Source organism: Podarcis liolepis (genome assembly GCF_965112155.1).
Source record: "Podarcis liolepis genome assembly, chromosome: 1".
Classification (NCBI taxonomy): Eukaryota; Metazoa; Chordata; class Lepidosauria; order Squamata; family Lacertidae; genus Podarcis; species Podarcis liolepis.
This window is the reverse complement of record NC_139554.1, coordinates 3,212,059-3,236,398: the sequence shown is the minus strand read 5'-3', so window position 1 is coordinate 3,236,398 and position 24,340 is coordinate 3,212,059. Positions and strand designations below refer to the sequence as shown.

The 24,340-nt window shown below is 48.8% G+C and overlaps 2 protein-coding genes and 1 long non-coding RNA gene across 3 annotated transcripts; 1 reads left to right on the top strand and 2 right to left on the bottom strand.

Annotated features, from left to right (window-relative positions):
* The first annotated feature begins 359 nt into the window (after positions 1 to 359).
* Positions 360 to 20,888, top strand: DNAAF2 (dynein axonemal assembly factor 2). Its single transcript, XM_083514647.1, has 3 exons — positions 360 to 2,600; positions 15,619 to 15,765; positions 18,398 to 20,888. The coding sequence occupies exons 1-3, from the start codon at positions 375 to 377 to the stop codon at positions 18,914 to 18,916; spliced, it is 2,892 nt and encodes a 963-aa protein (XP_083370773.1). The 5' UTR covers positions 360 to 374; the 3' UTR covers positions 18,917 to 20,888.
* LOC310712990 lies at positions 11,464 to 12,545 on the bottom strand. Its single transcript, XR_014529064.1, has 2 exons — positions 12,107 to 12,545; positions 11,464 to 11,574 (listed from the first exon to the last, which is right to left on the bottom strand). It is a non-coding gene; the product is annotated as an uncharacterized lncRNA (long non-coding RNA).
* Positions 20,889 to 21,531: 643 nt separating the features above from the next.
* MGAT2 (alpha-1,6-mannosyl-glycoprotein 2-beta-N-acetylglucosaminyltransferase) lies at positions 21,532 to 23,888 on the bottom strand. Its single transcript, XM_083515500.1, has one exon. The coding sequence runs from the start codon at positions 23,568 to 23,570 to the stop codon at positions 22,176 to 22,178; it is 1,395 nt and encodes a 464-aa protein (XP_083371626.1). The 5' UTR covers positions 23,571 to 23,888; the 3' UTR covers positions 21,532 to 22,175.
* Between the last annotated feature and the right edge of the window lie 452 nt (positions 23,889 to 24,340).

Below are 24,340 nucleotides of genomic sequence, written 5' to 3'. Positions count from 1 at the left end.
TTTCTATAGCAACGACGGCCTCCACTATCCCCGTCGCCATTTTGCCGAGGTTATTTCTATAGCAACGGCGGCCTCCGCCATTTTGCCGGGGTCGTTTCTATAGCAACGGCGGCCTCCGCCATTTTGCCGGGGTCATTTCTATAGCAACGGCGGCCGCCGCCCTCCCCTCCGCCATTTTGCCGGGGTCGTTTCTATAGCAACGGCGGCCTCCGCCATTTTGCCGAGGTCGTTCCTATAGCAACGGCGGCATCCGCCATTTTGCCGGCCCCGTCTCCATAGCGACGGGCCTCGCCGCCGCCATCTTGTTAGGGTGGCTTCCATAGCAACGGCCGTCCTCCTCCTCCTCCTTCCCCGGTGGCTTTCCGAGGGCCGGCATGGCGGTCCGCTCGAGCCTGGAAGCCCTGGAGCTGACGGGGGACGAGGTGGAGCGGCTGAGCAAGGCCTTCCAGGACGAAGGCTTCCGCAAGCTGTTCGCCGACTACGCGGCCGAGCTGAGCGACCCGGCGCAGCGGGCCGTGTACGAGGCGGAGGTGTCGGCCCTGGAGCGGCAGCGGGGCGTCGAGGCGCGCTTCCTGCACCCGCAGCCCGGCTGGGTGCTGCGGACCAGCCAGGCCGGCTCCCGCCGCTGCTACGTCAACGTCTGCGGCAACGCGCTGGTGGCCAGGCCCGAGGCCAGGCCGGAGCCCGGGGGCAGCCGCTGGACGCTGCCGCACTGCCTGGCGCCGGGCCGGGAGGAGCTGGGCAGCCGGCGCCGGCCCGGGGAGCCTCGCGGCCCGCCGCGCCTGGTCTACGACGTGCTCTTCCACCCGGACGCGCTCCGCCTGGCCGCCCGCTCGGCCCGCTTCCGCCGCCTGGTGAGCGACACGGCCCTGGAGGCGCTGGAGAGCCACTTCTCGCCCGGCCTGGACCGCGCCAACGCCGTGCCGCTAAGGGGCGTCAAGTACAAGGGAGTCCCGCAGGCCACGCTGCTCCGGACGCCGCTGCCCGGGGCCGCCCCGGAAGGAACCGGGGAGGAAGAGAGCCGCCCCTCGCCGCTGCCGCCCTTCCCGACGCCCTACGCCTACCCGCCTCGCCCAGCCCAGCCCCCGAGGCCGACGCCCGAGCCGGCCCCGGCGGCCACCACGCCGCGCTGGAGCCTCCGGCAGCGCTCCTACGTGGACCTGCAGGACTACCGCTGCTGCCGCGACTCGGCGCCCAGCCCGGTGCCCCGCGAGCTGGTGGTGACGGTGGAGCTGCCCTGCCTGGGCTCGGCCGCCCAGGCGGAGCTGGAGGTCCGCGGGCGGGAGCTGCGGCTGGAGTCGCGGCGCCCCGCCGCCTACAGCCTGCGCCTGCCGCTGCCCTACGCCGTGGACGAGGCCGCCGGCAAGGCCACCTTCAACAAGGCCAAGAGGCAGCTGGTGGTCGTGCTGCCCGTCCTGCCGCCGGCCGGGCAAGAGCAGGGGAGCCCCGGCTGCGGCGAGCAAGGCCGGCCGCCGGAGGAGGAGGAGGAGGAAGAAGGAAGGGAGGAGGAAGAGGAGGAGCCGCCGCCGCTGCTTTCGGAAACCGGAGGCTCGGCTGAACCGCAGCCGGGCTGCGCCCCGATCCAAGCCGCGAGCGACGCGGAGCAAACGCCCCTTGCCGCCCACGTGGAGGCGAGGCCGGGGTGCGCCGCGGAAAGCGCTCCGGCCGCTCCCGAGCCCGGCCTCTCCACGTGTCCGGGTCATAACGATTCCGACGAGCCTCGGAGCCCCGATGCCAGGAGCCCGGAGGTTCCCGCGGAAAGCGCTCCGGCGGCTGACACGCGTCCGATCGTCTCGACGTGCGCCGGCACTGGTCGCGCCGCGGGTTTGCCTGCTGCGCCGCGTGAAGATCCGTGCGTGGACAGCACCGTGGAGCTACGCGGCCCTGTTGCGGGAGTAAGTCAGGGGCTGCTCTGCGCCGACATGGATCTGAACGAAAACACCCAGGTCACCAGCGGCGTGGTGCCCTCGCCGTGCCCCGGTGGCATCCTGCCTCCTCCACGTGTGTCCCGCTGTGACGGCCTGGATCATTCCGTGGCAACCCTGTCGGGTCCGGACTGCTCTACTGTAGATGAGGATCCGATGCCCTCGACAAGAAGCGAGCTTCCTGCGCCACCAGCGTGCCCCAGTACCACTAGCGTCGTGCAGATTTCTGCACCTGCCTCTCTGTGTCCTGCAAACATAGCCTCTGGTTCTCCTCTGTCGCCCACGGAGGGCCCCACCGTTGATCCAGATTCTGCCAAAAGCCCCGCTAGCTGCCTTGACCCTCCAGTGCCCCCTGCAAGCACAGCCGCCCGGTGTCCCCCTTTCCAGTGCACTCAGGATGAAAACTCTCTGAGGCTGATCTTGCAGGTGCCAGGCATTGTTCCCCAGAGCCTCAGGGGGGAAGTAGGAACAAATTGCTACAGAGTTAGTTTTGCCAGCAAAGACTTTGCTTCTTATACATTCGTCTTGCAGTTTCCTCCAGAAAATAGACTGAGTCCCCCTGAGTTTGGACTTGATGTGTCCCCCGATAATGCTGTTATTTCCCTCACCAAGTCTCTCGAGACCACTGGACTTTGGAGAAAGATGTATTTTGGCCCAAATGGTGATTCCTTGCAGGTAAAACTACATTTCATATTACTCTCACCCTCAGGGTGTAGCAGAATCAAGGGTATATTTTTGAGGCCCTTATTTCGTTTTTATTCTGCTCTTCTTCTACTTGGGGCATTGTGGACTCACTTGTTATCCCATACATTCTCACAGCTACACTTTGAAGTTATGCTGAGACTAATAATGTGATAGGCCCCACATCACCAGTGACCCTCATGGCTGAGCAGGATTTGAATGTGGGTCTCCAAAACTTTCCCCACTAGGCTCCTTGCTAAATGTGTGAGCAACAGAAAGGCGTCTGGGTTCACACAGTGCATAGTTAAACGATGGAATGGATGGCCAACAATTTGGATAGCATTAATAGGAGACTAGACAAATATGTGGAGTATAAGGCTATTTCTTATGCCCATTGCCAAGGCAGTGATAAGGAGTGCTGTTCTGCTCATGTTTTTGCTGCTGGGCTTCCCTGAGGCATCTTGTTGACCACTGTGGACAGCAGGATGCTGGACTCGATGAGTCTTTGACCTGATCCAGCAAGGTGGTTCTTCCATTCTTAGGATTTGTGGGAGTAGTAAAGCCCTTTAAAGCCATAAACGGCCTCGGTCCAGTATACCTGAAGGAGCGTCTCCACCCCCATCGTTCTGCCCGGACACTGAGGTCCAGCGCTGAGGGCCTTCTGGTGGTTCCCTCGCTGCGAGAAGTGAGGTTACAGGGAATGAGGCAGAGGGTCTTCTCGGTGGTGGTGCCTGCCCTGTGGAATGCCTTCCCAGCAGATGTCAAGGCAATAAACTATTTTACTTTTAAAAGACAACGGAAAGCGGCCCTGTTTAGGGAAGTTTTTAATGTCCAATGCTGTATTGTTTTTAATGTTCAGTTTGGAAGCCGCCCAGAGTGGCTGGGGAAACCCAGCCAGATGGGCGGGTAGAAATATTATTATTATTATTATTATTATTATTATTATTATTATTATAGCAAGTGACTCCCCAGTTAGTCCTTTACCTGAAGGCCAACTAGATGCATGTGATGTTAAGTTGAAGTGCTGTGGTTGTTTTCTTACTGCCCATAGCTATTGGGGTGTTGGGAACATTTTCCTTCCCTACCACAGTGATGAAAAGAAAATAACCTCCATAGTAAGTAGTTACTGTTACGTACACCCTTTTAGTATGGCAACCCACTGCTCTCTTCCCATTCTCCTTGCCTCCGAAGGCTTGAGAAGGACCTCTGAGGATGTTCGGCAGTAGTTGAGTATGCTTGTATGAGAGAGAGAAAAAGTCATTCAGGAACCTAAGTCCCAAACTGTTCAGGGCTTTGCGTCAAGATTGCACCTGACCTCCTGTGGGCTGAACTGGAGAAGGCGCTGTCAAAACACAAGCACCTCCTAGTACTGAAGTGAATAGTGTGTGCCTAACCCTACACAGAAGAACTTGTCCCCTGAACTTGCTTTGCTACTTGTTTAGTTTTGTTGTTTAGTCGTTTAGTGGTGTCCGTCTCTTTGTGACCCCCTGGACCAGAGCACACCAGGCCCTCCTGTCTTCCACTGCCTCCCGCAGTTTGGTCAGACTCATGTTGGTAGTTTCAAGAACACTGTCCCACCATCTCGTCCTCTGTCGTCCCCTTCTCCTTGTGCCCTCCATCTTTCCCAACATCAGGGTCTTTTCCAGGGAGTCTTCTCTTCTTATGAGGTGGCCAAAGTATTGGAGCCTCAGCTTCAGGATCTGTCCTTCCAGTGAGCACTCAGGGCTGATTTCCTTCAGAATGGAGAGGTCTGATCTTCTTGCAGTCCATGGGACTCTCAAGAGTCTCCTCCAGCACCAGAATTGAAAAGCCTCAATTCTTCGGCGATCAGCCTTCTATTTATGGTCCAACTCTCACTTCCATACATCACTACTGGGAAAACTATAGCTTGAACTATACAGACCTTTGTTGGCAAGGTGATGTCTCTGCTTTTTAAGATTCTGTCTAGGTTTGTCATTGCTTTTCTGCTTTGCTACTTGCCGGTGTGTAATATGCTATAAAGTTTCTCCTATTTGATGTCAGCAGGGGCCTGAAACTGTCATCCTCCTTCTGACACCTGTTTAGTAAACAAATGTGTGGCCATTTGCAGTTTCGTCATCATGTTTGTTTAGAAGCTGAAGAGGCAAAGTAAAGTATGCTTCCTCTCTGTTCCAATACTCAAACTAGCTTAATTTGCAGTTCTGCTCCTTGAAGACAGCATTTCTTGTTCTAGCTTCCACCTTTGTGAATAAACATTCCAGCCCGAATGCTCATGAATCTGTAGAGTGATTCTCTGGAGTTCTGTTGCCTAGAATGTTTCTTTGCATGGGGGAAAAAAACCTCATATTAAAATTGCAGAGGGGAGGAAAGAGAGGACCTAGGTTTGGTCTTCTTGCTGACACTGGGGCTATACATTTTTCCCTGTTGAAGAAAGCACACACATTTATTTACCACTTAATTGGAGAATTGAGTCAGCTCTCATCAACATGAGATACTATTAGAGCTACGGTTGCATTCTGGCAAGGCAGAACCCGTGTATGCCAGGACTCAGTAGCTTCAAAATATCACTTGCATTGACATATAATTAATTATTCAAACTCACATCAATATTAATTATATGCCAGTACAAATGACATATTGATGCTACTGAGTCCTGTATACTAGCGATGACTAAAATAAGCTCTGTACTTTATATAGGGGTGTTTTGCAGGACCTTTTCACCTGTCAGGCTTGGTCTGCTGGGCTAGAAAGCTTTGCCACTCCTGAAATAGAAGTTTAAAGTCCTAACCAGCACTTTGATTTGGGTCTGGATATGGGCCGACTGTCAGTTAAACTCTTGTAATAGTGGAGCCACACATTCCTGATAACTGGCTCCAGTCAGCAGTCTGGCCGCAGCATACTGTGCCAGCTGAAGCTTTCAAACAAAAGCTAGTTCAGCTGCAATGCAGGTCGTGAGGTATCCTGGCCAGATCTGACTTTTCTAGGAACAGGTGCACCCAAGCAAAGTTGTGCAAAGACACTTTTGCCCACAGCCAGCTTCTGAACATCCAGGTTCAGGGTGCAAAACTCAACTTTAAAGTGGGGTGCAATCCAGACTAGCTGCTGCTTGCTTTTGGTTTAGTTGAGAGTAAACTGATCAAATCAAGCCCCTGCTGTTTTGTTTTGTTTTTGGATTTGATATCCCGCTTTATCATTACCCTAAGGAGTCTCAAAGCGGCTAACATTCTCCTTTCCCTTCCTCCCCCACAACAAACACTCTGTGAGGTGAGTGGGGCTGAGAGACTTCAGAGAAGTGTCACTAGCCCAAGGTCACCCAGCAGCTGCAGGTGGAGGAGCAGGGAAGCAAACCCGGTTCCCCAGATTACGAGTCCACCACTCTTAACCACTACACCACACTGGCTCTCTTCTGTTAAACAGAAACATGTTGAAGAAGAGCTTATAAGTATATAGTGACCTGTAAACCATCACCAAACTCCCCTGTGATTTTGCTCTGGTTCTAGAACCAGGTGAGGGCGCTCTGCAACATGTTACTTTTTGGGGATGGTGTTTGGGCTTCTGTCTTCTGGCGACAGATACATCTTTATCCTTTCTCAGGTGTTTCAGTTGTGGCCTTTAGTAATTTCCCTCCTGTTCTGGAGTTCAACCCACCACTTTGTGGAGGATCTTGTCTTGTGCTGGAGTGCTAGTTGTGTTCACCTTCTGCTCCCATCTTAAATGCACACCCTCGGATTGGAAAACCACAGCAGTTTTTAAAGAAAGAGACTGAGCGCTTGATACGGTTGGACTTTCCCCACTGCTATTCCTCCAAGGGTTGCATCTCTGAGAGAGGTAATGTGACCTTTCGTTCTGAAGTTCCTTAAAGGCCAGCAGTTTGTTAAATAGGGTTTTAACAGATCAAATGCCCTTTTGATTAAAATTTTTAAAATTATATTATCTCATTCAGTATGGATCATTGATGGCAAGGAGGTAAAAAATAACTGTGGCATTTCTCTCAGAGGCTGGTGAAAGGTCATTAATCTAATGCTTTGCAGAAACCATTAACTCCTTATGTCAGGCATTGCCGCTGGCTGGGTGTGAGGACTACGAATGGGAGACGGTTCAGTTGCAGGTGACTGGTTTCATTTCGTCAGATTTTTCAGCCAAGTGGTACAGCAAAAGCAAATAAGTTTTCCATCATACAGAACAGCTGGCACCTGGAGGCTGAAGGTGTGTCCCAGTGACCAAGATCTGTACTGCCAGCGTTGGCTCAGCTGTGCTCATGGGTCTTTGCCTTCCGCAGCCCATGGATGGGGCCTGGTTGCAGTGATACCCCTGCAGTATGGACAACAATTGGCCATTTTTTCTCCAGGGAAGATAGAGAGATATAAGAAACAGGCATGCAGGAAAGCATAAATTCCAGACATGAAGCCTTCAGGCAAAGATGCACTGTTTAGAATGAGAAAAACGGGTTTATTTAGTGACATTCTCGTGGAGAGAGATTCAAGATTATCCACGTCTTGGTCCAAGAAACCAGATACCTTCTTGTTACAGTATAAACAATTTTATCAGCAGCTCTAGTTTTCCTATTTCTATCCTTCCCACATATCTAGATTCTTTTGGAATTAGCCAGTGGAATTAGTTCTTGCTTGACCTCCAGCTAGCAACTGAAAATACTTTCATAGGAGAATGCTTAGAAAAAAATAAATATTTTCAGGTTATACACTGACATTGTAGCAGCTGGTTAACTGACAGAGGTGTGCTTCAGAATATATTGGTGGCTTTATAAGTCATCCTTCCCCCAACCTAGTTTGAACTACAATTCCCATCAGCCCTAGTCAGCACCATTAGTTCCCGAACACTGTAAATCCTGTCCAATAGCTGCTGACTGTAGTTGAAGAACATACAGGAGGTAGTCAAAATGAATGCCAACCCTTGCAAGAAAGGATTAATAACACTAATTATTTAATGCACAGTTGGGAACAATTTGCTCAATATTAGAATGACTCTTGGGAAAATTAGTCTGGATTGTTGTCTCTTCATTCCATAATTCTTGTGCTAATCATGTGTTGATATGTGTATGAGTCAAGAAGGGAAGGGATTCTACTCCCCATAACAGTGGTTCCCAATTAGCTTAGTACTGCAGACCCCCTGTTTTTCAAAAGGCAAGCCATGGAGCCCCTACTTCTGAAAATTTTGATATCTCTATGGTAGGTTTTTTTATGTGAGTGGTGCCACTGACCCCCCTTGGGTGGGTTATGTAGACCCCCTGGGGTCTGTGGACCTCCAATTGGGAACCACTGCCCTACAAGAAACTGATATATTAACTGATTTCAGGCTTCTCATATGCATCTGGTTGGACACTGTGAGAACAGGAAGGTGGACTACATGGATCATTGTCCTGATCCAGGAGGGTCCTCTTATGTTTGTTGTGGGGGAGGAAGGGAAAAGAGAATGTCAGGCACTTTGAGACTCCTTGTTGTTGTTCTTCTTGCAGTCCATGGGACTCTCAAGAGTCTCCTCCAGCAGCATAATTCAAAAGCATCAATTCTTTGGCGATCAGCCTTCTTTATGGTCCAGCTCTCACTTCCATACATCACTACTGGGAAAACCATAGCTTTAACTATACGGACCTTTGTTGGCAAGGTGATGTCTCTGCTTTTTAAGATGCTGTCTAGGTTTGTCATTGCTTTTCTCCCAAGAAGCAGGCGTCTTTTAATTTCGTGGCTGCTGTCACCATCTACAGTGATCATGGAGCCCAAGAAAGTAAAATCTCTCACTGCCTCCATTTCTTCCCCTTCTATTTGCCAGGAGGTGATGGGACCAGTGGCCATGATCTTAGTTTTTTTTATGTTGAGCTTCCGACCATATTTTGCGCTCTCCTCTTTCACCCTCCTTAAAAGGTTCACTTTCTGCCATCAAGGTTGTGTCATCTGCATATCTGAGGTTGTTGATATTTCTTCTGGCAATCTTAATTCCGGCTAGGGATTCATCTAGCCCAGCCTTTTGCATGATGAATTCTGCATATAAGTTAAATAAGCAGGGAGACAATATATAGCCTTGTCGTACTCCTTTCCCAATTTTGAACCAATCAGTTGTTCCATATCCAGTTCTAACTGTAGCTTCTTGTCCCACATAGAGATTTCTCAGGAGACAGATGAGGTGATCAGGCACTCCCATTTCTTTAAGAACTTGCCATAGTTTGCTGTGGTCGACACAGTCAAAGGCTTTTGCATAGTCAATGAAGCAGAAGTAGATGTCTTTCTGGAACTCTCTAGCTTTCTCCATAACCTTAGGGTAGTTATAAAGCAGGATATCAAATCCAAAATCCTCCTCCTCCTCCTCTTCTTCTTCTTCTTCCGTTCACCAGCACCCACAGAGACCTTCCCTTGTGCCTACAGAGTCTCCTCCACCCACTGAAATTAAACTTGAAAGAAGCATTCTCTTGTGCTAGTCAATAGGATACATTGAGCTCTGTCCTTGGTTGCTGTTCATATTTGGTGCTCACAACAGGTTTAAAAGGTTTATAACATCTGGTTTAATAAAACAAACCCAATTCAAAACATGGTTTATGAAGCTGACTTGTTTCAGTAAACCATAAATAAGATTAATTACATTTTGTGTTTGGACCTAACGCTAAGCTGTGGTAAATAGAAAATGGAAGTGGAAGCTTCAAATGTCCCCATGACTGTGGAGGCAGAGTGTATAAGCCAGGGCTGGGCAATACCTGGTTTCCAGCATCACAATATACCAATGTATGACAATGTCTGAAATAAGGATGGAGCTAGGTAGGGGCACTGGCTGGCTTCACGGTTTCTCCTGCATCGTGATTTTTGCCTGCGACCGCTCTTGTAATTCGCTGCGCCCTGCATTACTGTATGATACAATAATCATGACTGCACATCAGCTAAGAAATACAGACTAAAATAAAAGTTTGTGGTAATCTACTTTATGTAAAATATAATCCACAGAAAAGAAAAACGACCTTTCTCCTAACACCACACTTTTGTGAGTAACATACAGTTGTGGTTTCCAGTATTTCCAAACTGATACCATTAGCAATAAGCACATAAATAGTTTTATACTCATTTGCTTGTATCTTGCATTTTCTAGAATGGCGCACATGTTACTGTGGAATCTCTTGGGTTTCCCCATGCCTTGGTATTTTTCTGTGGTGCTGGGGTTCTTCTGGGATCCTTTGTTTTTGTCAATCCACAGATTACATGTTTGCCTAGTTGTTCCTTTCCAAAACGGAGCAGCTAGTTTCATGTTTTGCTGGCAACAGCGGAAAATTGCCAGTTCTTGATGTTTTCCAAATGAGTGGAGAAATGCCAACTAGAATTGGTTTTGGCACGTGGACGTTTAAGGGGATTGCCATGGTGAAACGCGGTTTGCTCTTCAGAGGGGGGAAATTGTTGCTCTCGTCATCACCACCAGCAGATAGGCAGTGGAGTTCTTCGCTCTCTATGTTTCCCCCAAGAAGCAGGGGTTGGTTTTTAGTGCTGTGAGAAGGCAACCTACATAAATGTTTTAAAATAGGATTCCTTTTCGCTTACACATGGTGGCACTAACAGACCGGAGACCATATCTCACTCTTCTTCACCTGGGAGGAATTCCTGTGTGTTTACTCTTCCAGCTGGAACCGAAGGAGGCTCACACATCAGGGTACAACCATAGAATCACAGAACTGAAGTGTTGGAAGGGACCCTGAGGGTCATCTAGTCCAACCCCCTGCAGTGCAGGAATATGCAGCTGTCCCATACGGAGAAGCAAACTTGCAATCTTGACATTATCAGCACCAGGCTGTAAACTAAACCATCCAGGATCTTATGCAAACCAAACCTTTAGGATGCCAACTAGAAGATATTCAGATTGATTAAAAAAAGATGTTCCTTCCATCTCTTTGTATTTCAGCAATGATGTAATAGGCAAATGGGTTCCAAGCCATTTTGGAAGCCAGGGTGTGAGCAATAAACCCCCCTTAGTTAATAATGCACACTTTCCCCATAAAACTATGTCCACAGCGTTAATTCCATTTTAATGCCCAGTTTCCCAAATCAGCTTTAGTCATCTGAATGGATTTGCAGTGGGTTGCTAGGATGGAAGTATTTGGTGGCAGCTTTGCTCTAGGCTAGTCTATACTTCAGATAGACAGGAGCATTAGACTCCTGAGTAAGCTTAGCTGTCGTGGGATCAGAGGAGAGGTCCTCTTAAAAGTAAGTAAATGGTTAAGGAACAGGAATCGGAGAGAAGGCGTAAACAGACAGATCTCTCTTTAGCAACACTGGGATGGGGCAATTATGCACAACTTACAAAGGTTTCACGCAGACCTGTATTAAGCAGTTCTTTCCCCCTCTTCTTTTTTCTACAGCAAATTAGTGTAACAAGGAGCAACTCTTAGACAATCACAAAGCAAAAAACACACCTCTCTTAATGCCATGCCCTTTCCCCAAAATAAATATATTTGTCTAGCTAGTGTCCTCCCTAATGTGGAGCAAAGTAGTCAGTTCTTCCATTTCCTATCCTTTATAAATATCTGATGAAATTAAGTCCACATTTCCACATTTGTCACCAGATTTTATTTGTTCAGTTTATTTCAAAGCTCTTTTAATCCTGCCTTCCTGTTTGAAAATGCTCAGAGCCGCCAACAAACAACTCCCTAAAAGTACACCCCATTAGCACATAAAACTGTTCAAAAACATTGTAAGATGCAAAACAGTGTTTTGAAAAATTTGCGTAAACAAAGCAGTTCTAAAAGTAAAGAAAGGAGCCCCCACATGCTGTTACATACTAATTTTCAGTGGTTTATAGATGTTTGCTTTGGTGCTGTTGTTGACCTTTGCTTTGGAAGTTTCTATTTATCTAAGCATTATTTGTCAAAGCAGAGGCGTAACAAATATAGAACCGGGATTAGAATATTTATTGTAACATGGTATTCGAAAACGGGAATGACAGGAGGAAATAAACCCAGGGCCATTTCAAGCCATTTTGCCGTCTTGATACATCACAGAAACTAGAATAAAGAATAGAGAATACATTTGGAAAAGAAAATCTACCCATCAAAATTGTTACTGATTTAATCGCTGATAAAAAGCACCATCATTTTCTAGAAGCCATTAATATTTAAGTTTCATTTGCCGCCTTCCTGGTATAGGAAACTTGTGTCACCAAAGTTATTAACCTCTTGATTAAGCAGCCGAAAGCCTTTCTGGAGCTGTCTTAATTCTGGCCATTGCTAATACCTTATACATAGGAGACTCCCCCCTTTGTGGCTTTCATCTTCCATTGCCGTAGAGACTCTGACTTTAGCTGATCTCCTCTGCAGCAGGATTTGCAAAAAGGCAGAGAGGCGCTGAGATCCGAGTTTCTTTTGAACCTGTTTCCTGAATTCACCATAAAGGCACCTTAACTTAATTTAGATCCAGCGCATGACCTACTTTTAAAATGCCTGCAGTCTGCTGGAGAGAAACTTTCCATTCTAATAACTTAGCACTGGGTATTATTGATAAAGGGGCAAAAATGGATCTGTTAGCTTTATTTCTTACCATTGGCAATTGCTCCAAAGACTACTGTGAACCCAAAATGTGCTTTATTAGTTGATTTTATTTAATGCCCTATGAACAACGTGACATAGTGCTGACATATAGTGTTAAGTCCTAGACATACATCGTTATTGTGGTTTTGTGCAATATTCTCAGTATGCCCAGTTGGGTTCAGTGACTTACCTATGAGTGATATTCCATCTTGCCATTGGCCTTCTCTTGGTTGATGGATTTGTGTGCTTTTTCTGGGCTGGACATGTATTTATTATTGCAGGTTTTCTTAACATTGTGGTTCTATTAGAAGTTTTTTTACTTATCTTATTTCTGTCGAAAGTTGTATTTTTATAAGGCTGTAAGCCACATTGAATGAGTTCATAAAGTCATCCTATGAATGTTATAAAATAAAAATGTATCTTAATATATGTGAAGCTTCTTGAGAGTGACATGTTCCAAGGGCGCGTGTGTGGGTTTTGTTAACTCTGAAACAGTGGCGACAGTGATGTAAGGTTATGAGAATGAGTCTGGGGGAGCCTCTGGCACCTCCCTCACCTCTGGAAAAGCCACAAGGAAATGGAAAGCTCTTGCTTCTGTTTTCAGCCAACTGTAATTACTTATTTTGTCCAAACTGAGGACCATGATCAGTGTTAACTATAGTTAATACACTGCATTTTGAAGGCGGCTTGTTCTCTGAAATATAGTTAACATTCATCACAGTTTCCCCTAGCTTTGGACCTGAGTCACTATGGTTATCTGCAGATGGAAGCAATCACTTCTGATTTCCTCCTCTTGGTTGTCCTGGTGGAGGAGAGGGCAGGGAAGATTGGCAGGGTATAGATAATAAAACTGTTATTGTTATTACAGTTCAGCATTATGTGTGAACCATAGAAGCATAGAGTTGGAAGAGACCACAAGGGCCATCGAGTCCAACCCCCTGCCAAGCAGGAAACACCATCAGAGCACTCCTGACATATGGTTGTCAAGCCTCTGCTTAAAGACCTCCAAAGAAGGAGACTCCACCACACTCCTTGGCAGCAAATTCCACTGTCAAACAGCTCTTACTGTCAGGAAGTTCTTCCTAATGTTTAGGTGGAATCTTCTTTCTTGTAGTTTGGATCCATTGCTCCGTGTCCGCTTCTCTGGAGCAGCAGAAAACAACCTTTCTCCCTCCTCTATATGACATCCTTTTATATATTTGAACATGGCTATCATATCACCCCTTAACCTCCTCTTCTCCAGGCTAAACATGCCCAGCTCCCTTAGCCGTTCCTCATAAGGCATCGTTTCCAGGCCTTGGACCATTTTGGTTGCCCTCCTCTGGACACGTTCCAGTTTGTCAGTGTCCTTCTTGAACTGTGGTGCCCAGAACTGGACACAGTACTCCAGGTGAGGTCTGACCAGAGCAGAATACAGTGGCACTATTACGTCCCTTGATCTAGATGCTATACTCCTATTGATGCAGCCCAGAATTGCATTGGCTTTTTTAGCTGCCGCGTCACACTGTTGGCTCATGTCAAGTTTGTGGTCAACCAAGACTCCTAGATCCTTTTCACATGTACTGCTCTCAAACCAGGACAGCATGCGGAGCCATCTTTTTCAGTGATGTGCAGACAGGGAACATGGGCAAAAATAACGAAAGTGAAATTCCCTACTGGGCAGTTTGCTTCATCAGTGAACCTGGACATTTTACTTTAGCTTTAAAGGCCAGATCCATAGAGCTCCTTGGGGCATCCATTCCATTTGGTATTTTCTTCTAGCTGGAGCTCTTCAGAGGCTTCTCCCAGCTGTCCCCTGAGATTGAGGAAATGGCGGCTCCAGGACAAAGCACGCCTGTACCTGCAATCCAGAAAACAGCTTTGGGCACCGTTGCCTTTGTACTTGCCGTTTCTCTAAACCGAAAAGTCCCAAATGTTGCAACATTTCCTCATAGGGGATCTGCTCTACTTTTTTTTTTACAACGGTATTACAAGCAAAAATTCACTGGCTGAAGATTTTATTGCCACATGGTCCAGTTCATTTACCCCATGTGTAAAAAGCTTCACCTGTTGAATTTCTCCTCGCCGCACAGTTGTACAAGGCGCTGGCGCTTTGCCAGAAAAAAAGGTTGACAAATCTGCATAGCCTCTGTTTCTCTCTCATTGGTGAATGTCTTTTGGGGTTGAGTAATGCAGCACTTTTGCATCTGGATTCTTGCTCAAAGGCCTTAAAAAAATGTCTGCAGCCTAACATAGAATTGGCCTGTCACTGTATATATTGAATCTTCATCCTGACCTTCAGACCGGTTGGGTGTATACAGCATAAGCACAATAATGAAACAACAGATAAAATGGTTAATCATTAAAATGTACTACACAAGGTTAAAATGCTTCTGTGAGCAAAAACACCTTAGCCTGGTGCCGAAAGGACTCTGATGAGGGTGCCAGGGAAGCAAGGCTGTGTGTGTTGTTGTTGTTGTTTAGTCGTTCAGTCGTGTCTGACATTTCGTGACCCCCTGGACCAGAGCACGCCAGGCACTCCACTTCCACTGCCTCCCGCAGTTTGGTCAGACTCATGTTTGTAGCTTCGAGAACAGTGTCCAACCATCTCATCCTCTGTTGTCCCCTTCTCCTTGTGCCCTCCATCTTTCCCAACATAAGGGTCTTTTCCAGGGAGTCTTCTCTTCTCATGAGGTGGCCAAAGTCTTGGAGCCTCAGCTTCAGGATCTGTCCTTCCAGTGAGCACTCAGGGCTGATTTCCTTCAGAATGGAGAGGTTTGATCTTCTTGCAGTCCATGGGCCTCTCCAGAGTCTCCTCCAGCACCAGAATTCAAAAGCATCCATTCTTCGGCAATCAGCCTTCTTTACGGTCCAGCTCTCACTTCCATACATCTCTATTGGGAAAACCATAGCTTTAACTATACGGACCTTTGTTGGCAAGGTGATGTTTCTGTTTTTTAAGATGCTGTCTAGGTTTGTCATTGCTAAAGGCTGTGTGGCAAGGGCATTTGAGAGTTCAGGTGTCACTGCCAAGAAAGACTTTTCTTTTGTTGGAGTTCCATGGCATCCCTCAGACAGATGCTCACAAGGAAGAAGGGCCTTGGCAAAAAGGCTTTAACCAAAGAAAAAGAAAACAAAACCAACCCGGTCTGGCCTGCCCTTGTGCCATTTGCCAGCATATGGAAAAAGCATTATCACCTGCAAGCATGGATCTGCTAGAAAATTAGGCAGCTGGATTCTGGTTTTTAGTATAAGTAGATTGCTTGAAAAGGGATAGAAATACCTTAAGGAAAGCATCACTTTGTTGACTAGCATGAAGTCTGTCAGCCCACAATAAAATCTACACCTTGTTGCTGATCCATTTGGTTGTGTGTGACTTTCTGATTGAGGGTGCCACAGCTGAAGGTTTCATCCGTTATTTAAGAATGCCAGCTTTAAGGAGAATCAGAGATCTGGGGATTACGGCAGCTTTGGGGTGCCTAAGGGCTGGTGTTTTGTAACCAAAGGGAAAGTTTAATCCTTGCACTTGTTTCTCCCCTTCAGGAAAGGTGGTTTGTCACTGAAGACAATGTGGATGAGTTTCTGGACAGTCTTTCGAGGATGTCCCGTTCCAGCCCGTCTGAGATGGAACATCAGCCATTAATTGAAGTGTTGGATGTCTCGGAGGGCAAAAGTCAGATCAGATTAAAGGTAAGGCATTGTTCAGCAGGGCTGCCTTATCATCCATGAACAACACTGGAGAAACCAGTCACTGTCTTACCTGTCTCCAGTTCCATTTGCCCAACGCCTTGCTGCTTGTAAGGATATTTTTACCTGTGCGTTACGGGCGCCCATTGATTCTGAAAACTTCCAAATTAAATGTTCAGCAAACATGGCAACTTGCTATTCCTCTTGTATTAAGCTCCCCACCCTGGCATGCGTGTGCTGGGAATGTTCTGTGTTTCAATGAGATTGCCATGCTTGTGCAGAAATCTGCAGATCAGCCAGAATTTGGCTTCAACTCAATGCAGGACAAGCAACATTGAATTTAAACTGCAGAGAGAGATTTAGGATAAGCAAGAATGTTCCTGATGGCCATGAACATGCTCCCAGAACAGACCACACTGTTCCACTGCATTTGGAGAGGATCTTAACTGCATGTCGGAAGTCAGATTTTTCTCATCTTATTGCGGATCTTGTAAGCTTTGTGATTTTGAAGCCCTTTTGGAGAGCATGAAGACTTGTCATCTTGGAAGGAATAGAAATCCAAATTCAAATATAAACAGAGGCAGCTGGCTGGACTGACACCTAATATTTAGAGTCTCTTGAAATTTTAAGAATTTAAGAATTACTTGGTCCTGTGTGGCGGTTTCTCAAATAGCCTGCTGTAACAAACGGTCAGATTCCCATCACAGAATGAGGCTTTCTAGGATGCCACTCCCCTCCCCTCCTCCCAACTTAATCTGCAGAATCATTACAAGAACTTTGCAATTTGTAAAATTATAGCATATCCCAAATAATAAATGATTAAAAGTGGCAGCCGATGAGTTGTAATCTCTTCCTGAAATAGACCGAACACGGTGTGGCTCCACATGCTGCATTTGCAAATATTATTTCAATAATCATGTGCCTCAGCCAGCCTGTATCTTGGATCAGACTCTGAAAGTTCAAGGCCACAGTCTGGACTTTGCTCCTGGGGGTGGGTTGCTTGCGAGGTGCACTCTCTTTAATTGCCTGCACACAATGAAATGAAAGATAAGAGCAGACACCTGTATTTGTAGCCCAGCTCTCCTTACGGACTCTGGGGTTGTTTCTGCTTCCCCTACTGTAAAATAAAAGTGTCTCACACTTTGTATGTGTTGTCAACTTACCGCTTCCATTTAAAGGCTCAGAGGCTGCCTTGCATTTCTACCTTGGGTCTGGCACCTGTTGTTTGTTAGCTGTTGGAAACTTGCCAACTGCAATGAATATCAATATTTGATTTTCTACATTTAATTATTGAAAGGAGAGCAGAGCTTGATATCGCTTGGATGGCAATTCCAGCCTACACCCAGACCTCTTGGTTGGTATCTACGTGGTGTGTTTTCCCTTATCTGTGCTCTCATTTTTCTGCACTGGAGCAGAAGAGCTTTTTCCATTAACATTTGCAGCCAGCACCGTGGCACAGACCACCTTGGTGTCCTAGATTGCACAGGGCCAAGAATATTGAAGTTGGCAACCACCTGCTGCTCATATCCAGGCTACTCTGCGAGAGTTTGTGCCTTATTCTGTATCTTAGAGGACTGCTTTATTTGCCAGTGAAAATGAGAGCTGGTGTAAAGTCTTCTGAGCATCACAGAATGTGGCCCGTCCTGCTGCATAGGAACGATTGGAAGAATGTTGACATAGGGACCTGGGCTACCAATCATTGGCTGCTTGTGAGCATTGTCATAGAGGGTCCTTGGAGGATTTAGATGCAGTCCTCCTCAGCAACAAGGTGTTGAGGCTCAAAACACCCCTTTGCCCTAATTTAGACTACATGCATTGTTTTACACTTGTTTGCACTGAATTGCATTTGCCATTTGACCACCCATTCACCCAGTTTGGTCTTCACAATCTCCTTTTGTTTCATTATCCCTGAACAATTTAACATCACCTGGAAACTGGGCTAGGAAACTACATTGCTTATGAAGAAGTTAAAAAGCACAGGTCTCAGTATCCATTCTTGGGGGAATGCACTTTCTACATCTCTCCATTCAGAGAAATGGCCATTTCTTCCTACTCTCCACTTCCTGATACTTAACCAATTCCTGATCTGCAAGAGGACCTCTCCAATTATTCCATGAGCTTACTGAGGTGTTTTTGGTGAGGTTCCTTGTCGAAAGTCCAAGTACACCATGTAATCAGAATAAAACCAATTAGTGCACCAATTATGACTTATGCACATTGAGTCTCCTCAGCTGAAACCATGACTCCTTCTCTGAAATGTGCATGATCCAGATGGCCCCAGGGCATTGGGTAACTACGGCTCTGTGACAAGCGCAAGGCATCTTGCACAACCCAGCCAGAATCATCCTTCCTGTGAGGAGCACACAGTGGGAAGCCACCTGGCAGAACTCTTGCAACTTTGCCTCTGAGCACGTTCCCAGAGCTTTGTAGGTCAGGGTCCACTGCCAGGCCTGCAAAAATCTCCAGCCCTGTTTACTGGAAACATTGCAAGAAGGTACGGACTTAAAAAAAGGGAGACCTGTTTGGGAGGAAGCCCAGGTTGTTCCTGTTTGGTGGCTGAGACCGTTTTCAGCAACACTTCTCTCTACCTTAGCCTACCACTGTAACAAACAGCTCTCCCCCTTTCTTTTCACAGCCGCTGGAGCAGAACGGCTTTGAGCTTGGTAAAATGCAAGAAGGAGCTGCTCCCAAGGGAGAGGATGGTGAACAAGAAAATGGCAGTGAACTCTCAGCAGACGCAGAAAGCTGCCCCGCACAAACAGCTCCGCTCACATCCATGGAAACAATGGGCCAAGTTGGCGGGGGACCAGGCCATTGTTTGGAGCTTGACCCCAGCAACCCCAGCTTGGCAAGCCCTGGGAAACAGCAGATAAGGGAGTGCCGTGAGTCAGAACGTGCTTTTGCAAGGGAGGAGGAAAGAGCCACGTCCACACCACAAGCCCAGTTTAACTGGGAGGAGCCTGGCCAGACCAGAGGGGGGAAGGGTGTGCATTCAGAGTCAGCACAGAACAGCCAGGGCCAGGGCAGGAGCAGGCCGGCTCCTCCTGTGCTAAAGGAAACAGACATGCGGGATGGAAGTGTGCAGTACATTACCAGCCACACAACGCACTGCGCAGTCGCCTTTCAGAATGCTTTGTTGTATGAACTGGATTAATGTGCTGAGCTCCCAGCCGGGCTCTGCGGCGAGAAAAACCTCAAGTTTTACATTTTGCATTTCCTCCAAAGAGCACAGGAAAGGGACGGTGCAGAACCCCAACCACAAGTCTTGCGGAAACAAAGCACCAGTCCCATGTGCTCAAAAACGTTCACTTCCATTTGGGAGATTTGAAAGGATTGGACTCCATGAAGGGGTTACCAACACAGTGCTCTCCAGATCAGCCCCAGCTAAAGGTCAGGAAGGAGAGAAGTGGCCGTGCAGCAACATCTGGAGAGCAGTGCCTTGGCAGCCCTGGCTTTAGACGAGCACTCAGCAAGTTGCTGAATTTCAGAAAGAAACTGGCAGTTCATTCAAGTCAAAATCCCGTTGCTGCGAGTAGTCAGGGGAACATACAGGTCGTGGTCAGGCTACATCTAGGTTTGTTAAACTGAAATAGGAACATGCCTTTTGCCTGTGCACACAACCAGGATTAACCCAGGAAGTCTCTAATCAATTTCCCATTCTGAACTGGGAGACTCTAGTTACTAGCTTTGGAATGAGGACCTTAAACCAGACTTTGAAGTTTCGTTTAGGGTGCTGGCTTGTTCTGAAGCCGGTGACTGAAACAGGGAGACTTCTTGGTTGTGACGTCTTGTGCCACGGAAGGGCAAAGCGAAGAGGCTGGCTGTGTGGGCAGAAGGCTAATTCATCTCTCGGCTGAGCCAACTGAGACATGCTCTTGCGCAAGGCCTTGTCACAACTTCAGGGTTTCATAATGCCTTTATTCCAACTTCCCCTTCCTCCAGCATTCCCATCTCTTCTCCGCTGATGGGGAAACAACAACCCACTATTTGAAGTGTCCTCCCGTCTCAGAAGCCTCACATTTCACAACGACTTGTGCTGCCACAATCACTTTCAGGGGTGAATTTGTATGGCTTGCCTTTGGGGCATCCCTTTCACACTCTGCAAGCACCCTTCAAACAGGTAGATAAAAATACAACAGCACCAGCTGGGCAGAAACCAGCTTGCTTGCTTTCATGGTGGATGCTAAAACCAGTATACATACCATGAGTTGCTCTCTGTTCATCAAAAACCATGCAAGTCTCCTGAACGTCAAGTGTTGCAACTGTCTTGGGAAATCCCCTGGTTTCTTGCATGAAAACTGTTTTTGGGTGTCATAGCCAGATTGTAAACTGCATTCACAGGAAGATAATACTATTCATTTTAATGGAATTGATTTCAAAGTAAGCATGCCCTCAAGGGACAGGGCTGTACCCAACCGTTGCCAGAGAATAGCACGCCCCACAAGCAGCTACTGTACATAGATCTATTCCCAGCTCTACGTTTTACAGCAGAAATGTGTGTCAGGTTTTCTGTCGGCCAAACTAGTTTTCACAGTTCAAAGACTATTTTAGAACTTCTGCTTAATTTGTCTACCATAGCTAGGCTGGATGCTTTTGAAACTGCCTGCATTTTACAGGAAGAGGTTTTGTGCCAACTGTTGTTTTAACAAAAGTCATCAATACCCTGGATGTGGCAGGTACCTACCATGAAGCTAAAACTTAGCACATTTTAAATGGAATAATTGTTCCCCAATGATCTGCATCGGGGCTCAACAGTGCTCGGCTGGAGCAGGATTGTAACCTTCTTCTCAGTCCCACAGATTTCACCAGAACCCACTCTCAATTAAGACCTGCTTGAAAACCCATCAGCACTCTTCAAGCCATTAAATTAGAAGTTCTGTCGACATTAATTAGCATGTTCAAAATTGAAATGGAGCAGGGGAGACTAACCTAATGAAGTCTTTCCTCTCTTGTAACCTGAAGAAACACATTTGCATCCCAGAAAGTCAAGTTCTGGAAAACACTCAGCAGTTAATTATGTTAGACAGAATTCAGTAGTTTCCGCTAATTGGATTGTCCTGTAAAATCTAGGAACACACTAAAATTCACCAATAAAGCGTTTTGCTGCAGGTCTAAGGGATGCCTTGGAGATGACTTTGCCATCTTGTGTTTTCTGCTGCTGCCTGTATTACTGCACCACAATACACAAATGGGCCTTTGTTACATTTTGGGCATAGAAATGGATTTCATCTTTGGTGCCTTTTTCCAGAGGCAAGGAAGGAAGGGCACAATCCACTGGGAAGTTCTTTCGCACAAGGCCCATTAACTTTACGAAGAACTTGTGCAGGAGAATTTTTTGATGGGATTGCGCTGTAACATTCAATACCTAGTTAAATTAGATCTGTGTTCTTTCATCCAGAAGGGCTTTTGAAGGTTACTGAGCCTCTTAACACAGATGTAGACTAGGCTCTCAATTAGTATATCTCTTCTCCATATGCTGTTACTTTACATTGCTTGGGGCTTTTAGCTCTTGGATGCTCTCCTCTGTTTCTTCACCCAGCCCTATTTTTAATTATTCATTAAGCTGGGCTGCCTACGCAGGAACCTGAATTGTTTCTGTAACAGGAGGTAAATGGTTGTCATTGTTTTCAGTTCAGTTCTTCAAATGTTATGTTGTTAATTTACTTTACTTTGTATCATTGCACTGTGTCGTCATTACCATTGTTGAAGCTGTTCTTTTAATTTGGCGCTATAAAAATTAAAAGGGATTGTTTCGGATCACTGGAAGACTTGTGTTACAAAAAACATGATTTTTTTTTATTTTGGCAGAACTAAAAAAAAAGAAAGTTGCATATTTCTACATTTAAGTGAAAAGAAATGGATTTCCAATTTTCTCATAAGCACATAGCAAATAAAATAGAAGGCTTTTGCAGGTATTAAGGTACCAAATTTCAAGCAAGCATGTACAAGATTATGGAATACTGAACGACTGATTCTCTCTAGTAAGATAAGTGGTTGGCAGAGAGAGGGTGAGGGGTTGTTCAGAAAGCGCCAACCAGTTCAGAACTGGGGGGCTCCTGAGTTGCGGAACAGGGGGCCCTGGTCATCTTAGGCACTCGCCCAACCCTTTGACACCCAAACTGCAAAAGAAAAACGGAATTCAGGGTTGTTTGAAAGTGTCACAAACACTTTATAAAAAGGCCTAGGTAAAAATTGTCAATTATTTTTCCAGTAAACAAGTAGCATTTATGTTTATTTTTAACATTCCCCTACAGGACCTTTCTGCCTCAGAAATACTTCTTTTCTCTCTCTCTCTCTCTGTAATAACCACTGTCCCTATTAAAGCAGAAACCAATCAATACATTTTCGCCACCCCCCCTGTTTCAGGCCCGAGATGGGGGAAAGGCCAAGGCTCCATCCAGGCCCGGCTGGGCTCACTGCAACCTGCGGTAACTTTTGCAGAGCTCGTGGTCCCGAATGTCTCCCCAGCCGCCGTTCTTGACATGGGGGCTCAGCGGGGCCAGCGAGTACCTCTTGCCCACCACCATGGTCTCGGGGAACAGGTGCTGCCGGTTGGCGTCCAGCAGCGCGTCGACTTTGGCACTCTGGGCGGCGGGCTGGCACTGCCTCTTGTGGTGCATGCCGCAGTCGCCCGTGTGGAAGACCCTGGGGATCTCGGGCACCAGCACCTTCCAGAAGCGCGGCAGGCAGCTGACGGTCAGGTGCTGCAGGGTCCAGTCCCAGTTGTAGTCGTCGTAGGTGCAGAAGGCCTCGGCGCAGCCCATCAGCTGCTCGTAGGTGTCCCGCCCAAAGGCCATGCCCATGTTGTGCTCGGTGGACTTCCAGGTCTTCAGCTCCAGCTTGTCGGCCCGTCCGGAGAAGGGTCCCCGCACAGGCGCGTAGGTGCCCAGCGACAGCACCTGGCACTCGGGGCAGTCCCTCTGGCGCGCGGCCCACATGCGCTGCAGCACGTGGTAGAAGTCGGGTGCCAAGTAGTGGTCCTCCTCCAGGAAAAGCACCAGCCCCGGGTGGCGTCGCAGGGCGCGCACCCTCTCCCAGACGAAGTGCAACTTCCACCACCAGTGGTGCTTGGTTTGCGCAAAGGCAGCCTCCCGGTAGTGGCCGAAGGCGTCCGGGTATTGCGCGTTGAGGCAGCCCAGGCGCAGCGCGGCCGCCTGGCCCACGTCCCGGGCACAGTCCCGCGGATCGGTGCCCGGGAACTCGCCCGGGTAGAGCTGCAGGCTGAAGGGGAAGAAGACCTGCAGCACGGCGCAAAAGTCCACCGACGCGGCCAGCGCGTTCAGCTCGGCCGACCACACGTCGTGGCTCAGCACCAGCAGCACCCGGTCGGCGCCCGGAGCGCGGCGCAAAGACGCCAGCAGCAGCCGGAGGTGCTCGGCCCGCTCGTGCACCTGCACCACCACCGCCACCGGCACCGCGTCCGCCCCGTCGCCGCCGCCGCCCGCCGCCCGCCAGCGCTCCTCGTTGCGCACGGGCTGGTCGAAGTTGAGCCGGTAAACCAGCGATCGGTAGTGCAGCGTCCGGTTGGCCGACGCCGCCGCTTCTTCCCCGGGGAGCCACGCCGGAGACGACGCGTTGGGCAGCCGCTGGCCGGACCGGGCGGGGAGGATGCTGCTGCTGCTGCTGCCGGCCGGTACCCCGGGCTGGTCTCCCGGCGGCGGCGGTGGAGGCGGCGGCGGCGCCCGATCATCCGCCTCGCGCTTCCCTCCGGCTTCTCCGGCGCCTCCCCAAAGCGCCAGGGCGCAGGCGGCGGCGGCCAGGGCCAGCAGCAGCGCCAGCACTTTGCGCTTGTAGATGCGGAGCCTCATGGCGGCGGCGGCGGCGATCACCGAGGAGCCGGGCCCGGCGCGGCCCTCCCTCCGGGGCGCATCAGCCGAGCGGCCGGGCGGCCAACGGTGCCCTCCGCCGCGCGCGCGGCATCTTTCGTGGGCTCGATCTCCCTGCCCGCCTGCCTTCTTTCTCTCCGGAGGCGGCCAGTCCCCGCGCCGAGGCCGGATGGGGCGTGGGCGGGCGGGCGGGCGGAGGAGGAAGGAGGGAGGGAGGGAGGGAGCCGGCCAGCCAGCCAGCCAGCCGCCCCGCCCCGGACGCGCCACCAGCCGCCACGCTCCGCTCCGCCGGGGCTGCAGCAGCGGCGACGAGGGCGCCGCCTCCGGATCCTCCTCCTCCTCCTCCTGCCGCCGCCGCTCTCCGCCCTCCACGTGCGGCTTCCGCATCCGGAGCCCCTGGCCGGCCGGGGAGAGGGAAGAGCCGGCGCCGGGGGTGGAGGGCGGCCTGGGCCCCGGCCGAGCGGGAACGGGAAAGTCTCCAACATTTCTCCCCCGAAAAGAGGGACGAAGCATTCGATCACAATAGTTTTATTTGTCACCTGCGTTGCTGCAGCCACTCTAAGCAGCTTCCAACAAATATTAAACCTTTAAAATGCTTCCCCCCCTACAGGGCTGCTTTCAGGTGTTTTCTGTTTCCTTGCCTGGGGGGTCGCATAACTCCCTCCCCTCCAACATTTCTCCAATGAAAATGTTGTTTAGTCGTGTCCGACTCTTTGTGACCCCATGGACTAAGGACCCCATTAGGTCCAGTC